The following is a 14,276-nucleotide window of genomic DNA, read 5'->3' on the forward strand; positions in this document are numbered from 1 at the left end:
GTTTCTAGGTGGTTGCCTGAGATGGAGACAGAGAAGTCCAGGAAGGTGAGGGATGTATTGGAGATGGTCCAGGTGAACTTGAGGTTGGGGTGGAAGGTGTTGGTGAAGTGGATGAACTGTTCAAGCACCTCTTGGGAGCACGAGGTGGCACCGATACAGTCATCAATGTAACGGAGGGAGAGGTGGGGTTTGGGGCCAGTGTAGGTGCAGAAGAGAGACTGTTCCACGTAACCTACAAAGAGGCAGGCATAGCTTGGGCCCTTGCGGGTACCCATGGCCACCCCTTTTGTTTGTAGGAAGTGGGAGGAATTGAAAGCGAAGTTGTTGAGGGTGAGGATGAGTTTGGCTAGGCAGATGAGGGTGCCAGTGGAAGGGGACTGGTCAGTTCTGCGGGACAGGAAGAAGCGGAGGGCCTTTAGGCCATCTGCATGGGGAATACAGGTGTGTAGGGACTGGATGTCCACGGTGAAAATGAGGTGTTGGGGACCGGGGAATTGGAAGTCCTGGAGGAGGTGGAGGGAGTGGGTGGTATCACGGATGTAGGTAGGGAGTTCCTGGACTAAGGGGGAGAAAATAGAGTCCAGATAGGTGGAAATTGTTGAACTCCTGTTTGAAATTGAATGCTGCGTACCCAATTCCAAGTGTGTGAATTTGTACAGAAGGTTATGCACTTTGTTAGAAAAAATAACCAGGTAAACAATTTTGTTTTAAATGGGGAAAGGCTTCAGACATCTCAAGTGCATCGGGACTGGGGAGTCTTAGTTCAGGATTCCCTTAGGTTAACATGCAGGTTCAGTTGGCAGTTAGGAAGGCAAATCCAATGTTAGCATTCATTTCAAGAGTTCTAGAAATACAAGAGCAACGAAGGACTGCTGAGGCTGTATAAGGCTCTGGTCAGACCTCATTTGGAATACTGTGAGCAGTTTTGGGTTCCATATCTCAAATGAATGTGCTGTCCTTGGAGGGAGTCCAGAGGAAATTCACAAATATAATTCTGGGAATTAAGGGCTTCTCATACAAGGAACATTTGAAGCCCCTAGGTTTGTACTCGATGGAATTTACAAGGATGAGATATGATCCCATTGAAACTTATAATATACTGAGAGGCCAAGATAGAATGGACTTAGAGTAGTTGCTTCCACTATTACAAGAGACTAGTACCTCAGGGTACAGACTCAGCTTGAAGGGATTACCCTTTAGAACTGAGTTGAAGAGGAATTTCTTCAGCCAGAGGGTGATGAATCTATGGAACGCATTACAGTAGAAGGCTGTGGAAGCCAAATCGTTGAATGTGTTTTCAGCAGAGACAGATACATTCTCAATTCGTAAGGAGATCAGGAATTATGGGGAGAAGAGAAGAGGATGGGGATAATAAATTTATCAGCTCTGGTCTAATGGTGGAACAGACTCAATGGGCCGAATAGCTTAATTCCGCACCCATATCAGATGATTTTATAATCTGAAAAACAAGTGATGGTTTATTGTGATAAATGTAGAGACACTGACATGATTTTTACATGTTATAAAGAATTTTTTTTGATAAGTGAATTAGGATTTGAGTAAAAGAATTTAGCATTACTTGTGATTCTGAACATCAATTATTTTTGGTGACTTTTCAGCATGTCATGGTCTGTTTACAAACTCCATTTTTTTGTGCCTTCTTTGCCGATTTTAATATACTCTTGACCTCATGAAAGAAAGGATTGTGTTTTATTTCTTGGTAGTCTGGACTGATAATTGTGCCTAAATACATTAACAAAAGCTGATGCCTTGTTTGACAAAATGAAATCGTTTGCCTCATTCATTTCTTATCATTTTACCTATTTTGTAAACTGTTGTGGATTGGATTTTTAAAATGGTGATTAAAATGCATCTCAAGAGGACTGAGAGTGCAATCTAATAGCCCTAGCTAAATGAAAATTAGTTATAGAATAGAGTGTACGATTTGACAATTTTAAATGACACTGAACCAACTGAAGAAGTGAGACCACTTTGGTAATTGAATTTCTATTATATCTGACACACTGCCTGAATAAAGAAACAAGATTCTGTTCATCACTCTTGTCAGGGGAGCGCTAAATTGTATTTGAAATATTACGTGAAATTCTATTTCATGTGACTAAAGAATCAAACAAAATTTATTGTGTCTTCTGGTATTTAAACCTGGTAGAAAAAGAGATGTGCTAATTGAATTAATTACCTCTACACAGACTGTTACCATGGGGTGGTTTAACTTGATGGAGCATAATTTTATGCAGGATTTTGCACATGGCTTAGCTTCTTCGCCACCAGCAAATTCATTTAGAGTTGTATGGCTCAACAGCAGAATAGGATTGTCAAGCAACATGTTGATTTTAAAATTCTCAACTTTGCTTTTGAATTCAAATGACCTTGCACCTTCCTATTTCTGTAATCCCCGGCAGCTCTACAAGATCCCTGCACTCCTCCAACTCCAGCCTCCTTAGCATCCCTGATTTTCATTGCTCTGCAGTTGGTGAGTGTGCGTTTAACTCCCTAGTCCCCAAACTCTGGAATTCCCTTCTTAAACCTCTTTAACTCTTTACATCACTCCCCACATTTAAAGCACGAATTAAACTCTACCACTTTGACCAAGCTTTTGGTCATATGATCTAATAGCTTGAAATGTGGTTCAGTGTTGTATTTTGTCAGAATCCCAAGTAAATGATGCATGCCTTTAACTACTAGAGATATTTTAACCCCTGCTCTTTACTACCTTGGGCTCTGTAAACAAAATTACTACCTGGGAGAGTTGGCAGCTGGCCAGGCTGGAATCCTTGTCATCATCACCATGCCTCTTGACATAAAGTATCCTTTCATAGTTGTTAGTTTTAGAGTTACTGTTAAAGTTGAAGGCTTCCTGGGTTGCTTTTTATACATTTCAGACCTGCCAAGGTGGTATTCTGATTTCCCTATTTGGAATTACTTGTGAAACTTGTTTAATTCCAAATGGTTTTACCATCCATCACTAGCCATTGTCAAATCCCTTTGGTTTCTGTAACTCCTACTTCTTTTTACGATCTCAATTGCAACTCAGCCCCCAATTGGTTTTCACTGCAGTTGAAATGTCATTCTGTTCATTCTTCCTAACTGCAGCTAGAACTTGAGTGCAGTCACCTATTTACCTTAAAGAACCATTTTCTCCAACACCTTCTGTCTGGCTTGGAGCTGACTTGTTGCAGTCCACTGCAAAGTTTCATGTCAATTCTCATATCTTCAGCCTTATCCAACACCCATATCCAACTACCATCTCACCTAATTGCTACTTTACCTATCCACCAACATACCAACCTACAATCTTATGACTTGCCACCTCTCCATCGCAACTCCCCGGTGAAACAACAGAATGCTAGTCAAACCTGATGTGGTAGCTCTCTCAATTAATCATGGCATTGGTTGCATACTGGCAAATGATATTAACTTAAAAGAACAAAATATGAAATCAGTTTGGATAGAGATAAGCGTTAGCAACTGTAAGAGGTAATTTGTATAAGCTGTTATAGGCCTCTGAATGGTATTTACACTGTGATGTAGGACAAAATATACAAGAAAAAAATAAAAAGGGTGTGTAAGAAATATACTGCAATAATCATAGGTGACTTTAACCTATTGGGAGATTGAGAGAAGCAGATTCATAAAGGAGCTTGGAAAGTGAGTTCATCAAGTATCTTCAGGGCATTTTGTTTAGGGCAGTATGTTCTACACTTAACCAGACTTTTTGCAATGAGACAGGATTAATCAATAACCACATGAGCAAGGACCCTCTTGGTGACAGTCATCACAGCATAATCGAATTTTGTATTCTGTTTGAGAGGAGAAGTGTGGCTATGTGGCCAGTGTTTTAATTCTCAATTAAAGGCATGAACATAGAGCTGGTGTAGATGAACTAAGCAACTAGGTTAAAAGATAGGTCAGTAGAATTGCAGTGGCAGACTTTTTAAAAAAAAATCAAGGACTTTAGCAGGAATTTATACGAATGTGTAACAAAGGCTAATTGAGAAAATGTAGCATCCATACTAACGAAGGAAGTTACGGTGTTAAATTGAAAGAAACATTGTACAAACTGGCAAAACTTAGAGGTAGTTCAGGTGATTGGATAGACTGTAAGAATCAGCAAATTATGACTAAAATGATATTAAATAAGCAGATGGCAGAGGATGACAGAAAGACAGCTCGAAATATAAAATTAATAGTAAGAGTTTCTTCAAATGTTTAAATATAAAAAGAGTCACGAAAGGTAATGTTTAGCCCTAGAAAGTGTTTCTGGGGAATTAATATCAGAAAACAAAGAAATGACAGGAGTCTTGAATAGGCTACTTGTTCTTCTCTTTAAAGTAGCAGACTTGGAAGGTTTCCCAAATTGAAAGCCAAGAGGTGATAAGGGGAAAGACATTTAAAACAATCACCAACACGAGGAAAAGACGCAAGGAAAATAATTGAACCTAAAGGTTTACAAGTCCCAAGGATTGGATGGCCCATGTCTGTGGATCTTAAAAGAAGTAATAACCTATGTAATGGATACATTGGTTGCAATCTTCAGCAAAAAAAAGTCCATAAGATTTTTAAAGGGTCCCAGCAGATTGGAAACTGGCAAATGTAGCATTTATTTAAGAAATGAAAATGACAAAAAATAGGAAACGAAAGGCCACTAAGCCCTTCATGTGTCATAGATAAGATGCTAGGATCAACTATTAAAGAGATTATAGCCAGATACTTAGAAAATCACAATGTGATTAGGCAGAGCCAACTTGGAATTCTGAAAGAGAAATCATTTTGACTAAAACAAAAGAGTCACACTCTAAAATAAGATGTCTTCCTTTTAAGATGGAGATGGGAGGCTTATTTTCTTTCAAAGTGTGAATTCTCTTCCCCAGGGTTATCGAGTACAGCAGGGAAAACAGAGAAAAGGCCACAACCTGATCAGCATAACCATGTTAAAGATGACAGCAGCCTCAAATGGCCTACTGTAGCATCTATATCCTAAGTTCCTCTCCTACCACATCATCTACCTACCATCTTATTCATTTGCCACCTCACCCAAATAACACTTCATGCCATTCAGCTGCCACCTAACACATCTACCTCCTCACCCACCACACCCGTCTACCAAATTACCTTAACCACTCTACCCACTTAGCCATTTACTCAGCCTATCCATTTACCCATTTATCCACACGTTCCAACATTCGCCCAATCATTGATGTTCAAACTGGACATTTAAACTCATTATGTGCCAGTCAGTGCCATGTAAAGGAGAGGGGTCCTATCTTCCCCTAGTCTCTGAAGAGTGCTACACTCTGTATTTTTGGTGTAGCTGTGCTCAGAAGGTGCTAGAAGGAATCCAGAGAATTACTGAGTCAGGGAAATATCCATGAGGAACAGAAATCTGATGATGTTTGCAGCTCCTTGAAAGATCTGAGCCAATATGTTACATCTCTTTGACTTCAAGGTCTCATAAAGATTATGTATGTATCCCATAAGTGGTATCAGATTGTGCCTATGGTACTTATAATTATTACTGCCATTGATTACCATTCTCCTTTTGAAAGTAAATTATTAGCCATGTTGAGTTAAATAAATTGCAATATGTAAACCATAATAAATAAAACAGGTGTTAACAGATCTTCTAGTTGAAGCTGGAATGTGATACTCTCACTGCATGTGCAGGACAATCAATGGGTATAAAAGTTAAATGATACATATGTGCTGGATGTTCCAATGAGCTTAGGAAAATCTTCCCACTTTTGTGCCTACCAAAATGCACACTGGACACATCTGTTACATTATCTGGGATTTTGTTGTTTCAAACATGAGCTGAGTTTACAGATCCTCCATGGTTCGCCAACACAGTTGCCCATCTCTCACCAATCTTGAATGGTCTCCAAAACATAATCCCTCATCCCACATCTGCAATCATGCCCCTTCAGGTCATCCAATGTCATCTCACACTCCTTTACACTCCCACCCACCCCCATGCTTCTGCGACACCAATAGTTCCTAGTACCTTCTGTAGTTTCTTACCCACATGCACTTCGAACAGTCTTCGGTTGACATGCAGTAGCACTATTTTTTTTTGCAGAATGATTTTTTTTGATCTTATTGATCACCAACTTTATATAGTGTTGACTTGTTTTAGTCATTTGGAAAAAAGTAAATTTCTAACAACCTAATAAAATGCTGATGTCAAACTCATGACTGTACCAGAAAAAAACCTACTCCAGTGTGACACTAAGTTTAAATCTTTAAGTGCCCTGTCTAAAGTGTAAACTAACAAGAAACATTAAATGCAAATTCTGTTATTACAGCTTTTTAAAAAGTATCAATCATTCTTCAACCAATTGACTACTGCTGAGCTGAAGACATTATTAACTTTTGAAAGTCAGCCAAGAATTCATACTAGCCACAGCAGACTTAATAAAAATTTTCAGCTATATGGCCTGAAACTGAGAGAACAGAATAATTTCCCATTTCCAGTTCAAAGAAGAATGCCTATCAAATAAATGGAGAAGCACAGGTACAGAGATTCGAAGATTTTCTTTGACAGTCAAAACTAATGGGGCACTTCTCCCTTTTGTGATGTTTTATGGCACTTTCATCCATAAGTACTGTAAAGTGTGACAACAGAGGTGGCCATTGTTCAGGATTGACTCACCTTTTCAGGATGATTCATATGGTAAAACATTTTATTAAAACACATCGGCATTACAATGCAGCATCTTGTCACAATATTTAAAGGTTCATTTTTTTTTGTACTTAGCTTTCAGAATATTTCTAATTGCTCATGATGATCACAGACTGCATAAGTACTTCTGTACTCTTAGGGTTTACAAAATCCTAACAGAACTGGAAAGTTGTTTGCAGGAGGAAATGTACTTTCTCAGTGGTCCTCACAATGAGAATTCCGACCTTGGAGGAAGGATACTTGTATTTTGCATTGAAAGCCTTTCCAACCCATTGAAAGGCTATGCAAAAAGCATATGAGGCCAAGACATCAGAGGAAATTGTTTTTCAATGAAAATGAGAATTAAATTTAGCATTTTAAGCCTAGATTGCAACTTCCATTCGGGGACAAACATGCGGCCATAAACTGGGGTCTGATGTTTGAACAAGTCATTTTCCACAGTGATCCTCCATTGACATTGGCATGGTGAAATAAGCTGACAAAACCCACTAGACTCTATGTTTACTCTGCTGAACAATTTTCCTTGGAAATTGTAAACCATAAAACCGGAGGGAATCAAAAAATTTTGGGACCTAAGTTAAACGGTTGTAGAAAATGCCACACTCAAAAATCCAGAATTATCACAGTTTGGAAGAAAACAGTTGTTCATGAGTCAGTGCTTTAGTAAAATATTCAAATTTATCATATTGTAATTGCTTAAGCATGCTGCTATAAATGCTGCAGAGAATGATTAATGAATTAAAATATTTGACTCCACTGTCACCAAAGGAAAGCAAAAGCTCTTGAAGGGTCCTTTGTATAGGAGGAGGCCAATCTCCTCCTTGTGCTTGTTCTGCCATTCGGTTAGGCCAGGGCTGATCTGTACTAAAACTCTATTTACACACCTTAGCTCCATGCTCCAAATCCCTTGATCCCCCTATCTAACAACAACTTAACGATTACAGTCTTAAAAGCTGCAATTGTGTCATCAACATACTCGTGGGAGAGAATTTTGGATTTCCCTTTGGAAAGAAATGTACTCCATGCCATCCTTCTTAAATGCCTTGGCTCTGATTTTAAGATTATATCTCCTCAGTTTTATTTCCACCTTCGAGGTAAAAGTATTTATCTGAATCTACTGCGTTGAACCCTTTTGCAATATCATATAACATAATTCAGTGTGTGTCAGTTCCCCCAACTAGCATGTCCAGAAATAAATATTAAGGTGTGGCAAGCACATTGAGTTTTTTTAATAAAGGCACACATCTCACACTTGAGCTATTGACATCTGTCCCCACAGTACCTACTGGCCATTTTGTAAAGTGTTCTGTAGTGCAGAAAGGCTTGTAGCAGTTTGCTTTGATAAATAATTTATTCTGCCATCTGATTTGATACAGTATTTGCTGATGAATTGTAGAACAAGAACTGACTTAGTCGTGTGATTGCACCTGTAGGTGTATCAATTGGCTGTCAAGATAATAAAATGTGAGGCTGGATGAACACAGCAGGCCAAGCAGCATCTCAGGAGCACAAAAGCTGACGTTTCGGGCCTAGGCTCGAATCGTCAGCTTTTGTGCTCCTGAGATGCTGCTTGGCCTGCTGTGTTCATCCAGCCTCACATTTTATTATCTTGGAATCTCCAGCATCTGCAGTTCCCATTATCTCTCAATTGGCTGTCACATGTTTTTTGCATAGACTTTATTTTCTGATCCTTCATCCTCCATTAAATTGGACCTGAGCCTTGCTGGAACAGAAACCCAACAAAATAGCCTGGCCTGAAGTTACTGCTTGATTTTGATGAGTTCTACAAGTTCTCACACTAATTTTAAAAATGTTAAAGCAAGCGCCAACCCCAAAACCAACCAGATCCTCAAGGTGAATTAATTGACATTGGGAGTATCCACAGTATACTTACAGATGTCAAGAAAGCAAATTAAGCTGAACCTTTTGAGCACAATGACATAAACATTATTGAATCAGTTTCTCTTTAAAATAATAAGGAATTAAATACTATTCTCCAATCTAACCAGAATTTAAAAAATAACAAAGTCATTTTTAACAAATTAAAATAATATGCTGGATTGACGCTGGGATTTAAACTGCTTATTTTTTGTGGTAAATACTTTATCATCTGTATTAGTCATATTTTACCAAGTTACCTCTGTTAAGTATTTCAAAGGAAAAATGTAAACAATTTTTTTAACAAAATAAAATATTATTTATAGTGCTGCTGAATTGAACAGATTGAAGAATTTGAAGAAATTAGTTTGCATGGAACATAGTGTTCAGTAAACCTTTCTAAAATAGACCCAATCTGTGCCAATACTGCCAGAGTGTGAACTCTACCCTCTTATGTCTAATTTGATAAAGTACCAAGACCAAGTGACAGATGCAAGAAAACAATTCATCTGCTGATATGTGAAGACTTGTTTCTGTTTCTGCATTATTTTTGGCTGTCACTGAAAGAAATTTTGTAAAATAGCTGATTCTCAGACTGCTACAAGAAAGGACTGAAGAAGAGCCAGACCAGATATAAAACACTAATTCCTTTTCTCTCTCTACAGATGCTGCCAGACCTGCTTAGCTTGTCTTGAACTTGCTGTTGTTATTTCCGATCTCTAAATTCTACAAGATTTGGTCAAATTCTTTGAATATCCCAAGGGTCAGTGATTGGCTGTTTTATGTCAGTGAGAAGAATTATGCATTTTACATGTTATTCAAGTGATCTGATAATGTTTCATAAATGGTTTTGTCTCTTCTTTGAATGTGTGCCTGAGTGGGAATGAAATTTGTCAATGTGGCTGATTCCTTTACGTACGATTTCAAGTTTGTCAGAGTGTGAAATAAGCAGCTCATTCTCTATCGTACATTTTGCATGAGTGCCGAAAATCAATTCAATCCACTGTTATTAATTAAATTGAAATAAATTAAAAATATTAAAGGAACAGAACTAATAGTTTTTATTTATTTATATGCTGAAAAATGATGCTGCACAATGTGTATTTTGTGGCCCATTCTACTCACTTATAACTATTGAGATTATTAAGGTTCCAGAAAAGATATTCCAAGTTGTCAAGATCCTGGGTAAGGATTTGGCTCCCCTTCTTTATTCACCCCCATCCCAACTCCACCACCAACCCCAGATGACCACAGCAATGCTAATGTAGTGAAAGATGCCCCCTTTTGGATGGCTTTCTCCCAGATCACATTCACTTCTGTTTTAAAAGTTGACTTAATCAGGCTTTCATGAGTTAAACAGATCTGCTTTGCCTGCAGAGATAACAAAGGCTCAATGGAGCCTGCTCAACAACAAAACACTCTCTGCAGATTATGTCCCAAAATGCAGAGATAGATTTTGTGTTGCTCCCTTTGAAAAACGCACAAGGACAGGGCCTGTTTCAGCTCGACAGGAATGAACTAATGGAACTGAGGGCTCTGGAATATACTAGACTGGACTTGAACATTAGCATGCTTAGAGTGTTAAGGTGATTCAAGTCCAAAAGCTATCCCTCGTCACCCTGTGTTGTAGGAAAATATGTGTTCGCCCTCTGAGTGCTGCAAACTTGTTTTAAAAAAGAATCTGGACAAAGGTGATCAATCTATCTCCAAGAATCTCAAAATCATTTTTTTAACTGCCAACCAATCTGGTCTTCATGAACAATTCAGAGAATGAACCATGTAATCTAATGCTTTGGTTTGTAAGTTTTTGGACTCACCTTTTATTTCTGTGTGTACAAGTGTTGCATTATTCATTCTTCTCATGTTTAGTAAGTCATAAACTCACTCTTTGTCGATTCAAGAAAGCCTGACTAAATTGTTTCCTTTTAAAGCAAGAGTTCATTTGGGAGAAAGGTATCCACAAGTGAAGGATGCTTCTCAAGTTAACTATGTGGCAACCTCTCAAAGGGGTGGGTAAATTAAGAAAGGAAGCCAGTTCATCCCTCCCCAGTCCCGAACTTAGGGTATCCTATCTGGAACTGTAAAAAAATTGGGGAACTTTGCCTTAGGTCTGGTCATAACACAAGGGAAAAATGGCAGATTTCTCTCCTAGAAGACCATAGGTGAATGAAATAGGTCTTTACAAGAATCAATGATAATTTCATGGTCACCAGTACTGAGATTTCAGTTCCTTCAAATTTATTAGCTAAATTTAAATTGCACCATCTGCTTTGGTAGGAGTTGGATCCATGTGCCCAGAACATTAGGTTGGGCCTCTACTTGTCCAATGATCTAACCATTATATCACATCACCCCTCCCACTCCCAATCGAAGACAAAGTGGTTTGTAATGGGAGATGTCCCATCTGGTATGCCTTAAGGAATTGTATTGGGTCTTCTTTATGCAAATAGATGACTTTCTCAACAAGGTAAAAGCAGGCTCTGAATATTTGGTTTATGTGTCAGAAAACAATCAAGATGATATATCAACTTGTTGCAAGATAACCTTCTGGTATGGCAAAAGTAGCCAATAGGAGATTATATTTAAGGTGAAAAAGAATGCTCTATCATGTGTGTTACCGACAAAACAAATCAACCAGCAGAGAGTTTTAAGTTCCATAATCAAGTTCTCCAACACATTGATTCACAATAACACCTTAGCACTCACCGTAAAATTAATCATCAATGAAGATTCTACATTCATCACTTAACATCCAAAGCATACAAGAGTATTGATTCCTTATGAGCAATCTCTGGTATTGCAACAAAATTTTCCAAGTTATGATTTGACAAAACATTTCTTTGTCCAATCCTGAAATATACATTGTATCCTTACATAGTGAGAGAAATAAACTACTTTGAAACAATCCAAAGACATGCCATATGATGCTACCAAAATCATCATGGCAGCTACACCAGTGACACATTGTTAGTAAAATATTTGGAATGGGAACCATTACAAAAATGTACTGCTTTGTAGAATATGGAAAAATGTGGTGGGAACTGCCAGAAAAATGTACTTACTAGACTGTGGAAATGACAAAAGACACAAGGTAGCTATCCACACAAGCTATAAAAACTGTTTACAAGACAATGCATCAATCATCTTTCCTCCCTAGGATAACCCCACAATTGAACAAGCTGCCAAAAGTAGTAATCACAGCCCTTGAATTCACTTGACATTTTCAGACCAATATTTAAATGATTTCTGTTTTTACAATCACAACTGTCATTTCAGGTCATTTTGGCTTAGCTAGGTCTACTCATATAAATGATGCTGAAATGTGAATACTAATTTGTGTACTAACACAAATAAAGCTGAATCTAATCATAAACACTTTGGCTCCTGTTGAGTGTTCAAGAAATTGCAGCACAAATCATAATCAGATCATTGTGTCAATCATAGAAGGAAACAGTGTGAAATCTGTGTGCTCTCTGTCTCAAAGGGACCAGTGTCCAACTGTTCATGAATCATAACCTTGTGACCAAATACAGGAGGAATTAAATTATTAACTATGGATTGATTTAATGCATTCTGTAAATTGGAACAGACCAAGTCATCTGATTGCTTTCAAGATATCTTCTAACAAACTCTTCAATGAGTTTTTGTAGCACAGTGGTAGGGTCCCTGGTTCAGAGCCAGGATTCCTGGTTTCAGGTCCCACCTGTACCAGGGGTTTGTAATAACATCCCTGAACAGGTTAATGTCAAAAAACACCCAGAGTGAACTGTAGTGAAAGGATAGGCCCATTCAATCCATGAAGAGACTTTTTACAATGTACAGATCAACCTGTTGTGTGACATCATCAAACACTTCTGGAGTAAGTGGAGCCTGAAACTAGGCCTCTTAGTCCAGGAGTAGGGAAGCTATAACTATAACTAACAGTGTAAGCAGCAAGCGATAGACAGAGATAAGTGATCCCACATCCAATGGATCAGTTTTAAATTCTGTGGTCCTGCAACATCCAGTCATGAATTCTGGTGGACAATTAAACAACTCAGTGGAAGAGGAGACTCCACAAATATCTCCAACCTCAATGATGGAGAAGCCCAGCACATGAATAAAAAGGGAAAGGCTAATGCACTTGCAACAAACTTCACCAGAATTGCTGAGTGGATGATCCATTTTGGCGACTTTCAGTAGTCTTCAGCATCACAGATACCAGTCCTTAGCCAATTCAATTCACTTCACATGATATCAATAAGTGGTTGGAGGCAGTCGAATCTGTGAAGGATAGCAGGTCTGACAACATTCTGGCCATTGTATTGAAAGCTTGTGCTCCAGAACCTGCTGCTCCCCTAGACAAAATCTTCCAATACAGTTATAACACTGACATCTACCTGACAATCTGGAAAATTGCCCAGTTATGTCCTGTACACAAAAAGCAGGACAAATCCATCCCAGTAAATTACTGCCCTTTCAGTCGACTCTTGATCATCAGTGAAGTGATGGAAGGTATCATCAATAGTGCTATTAAACAACATCTGCTCAGCAAAAACGAGCTCAGTTTGGGTTCTGCCAGGGCCACTCAGCTCCTGACCTCATTACAGCCTTAGTTCAAACATGCACAAAAGAACTGAATTACAGAGGTGAGATGAGATTGAGTGCCCTAGTCATCTTGACCAAGTGTAGCATTGAGGAACTGGATTCAATGGTTTCTGGGGCAAACTCTCCACTGGCTGGAGTCATACCTGGAGTCATGGAAACACCACCAGTTGCAAGTTCTCCTCCAACTGACTCACTATCCTTTCTTGGAAATATATCACTGTTCCTTCAGTGCTGCTGGGTTAAAATCCTGGAATTCCCTCCCTATGGGCATCAGTGGGTCAACCTACAGCATATGGTCTGTAGTGGTTCAAGAAGGCAACTCACCACGGCCTTCTCAAGGTCAAATAGGAACAGGCAATAAACAGACATAAAGGAAGATGGCTGTAGTTGTTGGGAGTCAGTCATCTCAGCTCCAGGACATCTCTGCAGGAATTCCTCAGGGCAGTGTCCAAGACCCAACTATCTTCAGCTGCTTCATCAATGGGCTTCCCTCTGTCATAAGATCAAAAGTGAGGATATTCTCTGATGATTGCACAAGTGCAGTTACATTCATCTTGGACACTGAAGCAGTCCATGTTTAAATTCAACAAAATCCAGACAATGTTTAGGTTTTGGGCTGACAAATGGCAAGTAACATCGCACAATGCATCATACAAATGCCAGGCAATTGTCATCACCAATAATAGACAATCTAACCACCACCCCATGACATTCAATAGTGTTATCAGCACTGAATCTCCCACATTCAACATCCCAGGTGTTTTACCATTGACCAGAAACTCAGCTGGACATGCCACTTAAACACAATGGCTACAAAAGCAAATCAGAGGCTAGGAGTACAGCAGCAGTTAATTCACCTCCTGACTCCGTAAAGCTTGTCCATCATCTACAAGGAATAGGCCAGGAAAGTGTGATGGAATACTCCCCAGTTTCCTGGATTGGTACGGCTTCAACAACACTCAAGAAGCGTGATCCACCCAGGACACTTGGCTGGCACATTCAATCCCTCCACCACCAATGCTCAGTAGCAGCAGCGTGTACTACCTAAAAGATATATTGCAAAAAATCACCAAAGGTTCTCAGATGGTTCCATCCAAACTCATCCACTAGA

The 14,276-nt window shown here is 39.0% G+C and overlaps 1 protein-coding gene across 8 annotated transcripts in view; it reads left to right on the forward strand.

Annotated features, from left to right (window-relative positions):
- The window catches only part of LOC125460757 (potassium voltage-gated channel subfamily C member 2-like), a 225,633-nt gene extending 216,051 nt beyond the window's left edge, over nt 1–9,582 (forward strand). For all 8 annotated transcript variants that reach the window (XM_048548628.2, XM_048548630.2, XM_048548631.2 and 5 more), the window contains one exon: nt 9,244–9,582. Coding sequence is in view for 2 of the 8 variants with exons in the window: in XM_059652477.1 (XP_059508460.1) it covers nt 9,244 (1 nt within the window). In the remaining 6 variants the exon portion in view is untranslated. The remainder of the gene's footprint in view (nt 1–9,243) is intronic.
- Nucleotides 9,583–14,276: the final 4,694 nt, after the last annotated feature.

Source organism: Stegostoma tigrinum, chromosome 18 (genome assembly GCF_030684315.1).
Source record: "Stegostoma tigrinum isolate sSteTig4 chromosome 18, sSteTig4.hap1, whole genome shotgun sequence".
Taxonomy (NCBI): domain Eukaryota; kingdom Metazoa; phylum Chordata; class Chondrichthyes; order Orectolobiformes; family Stegostomatidae; genus Stegostoma; species Stegostoma tigrinum.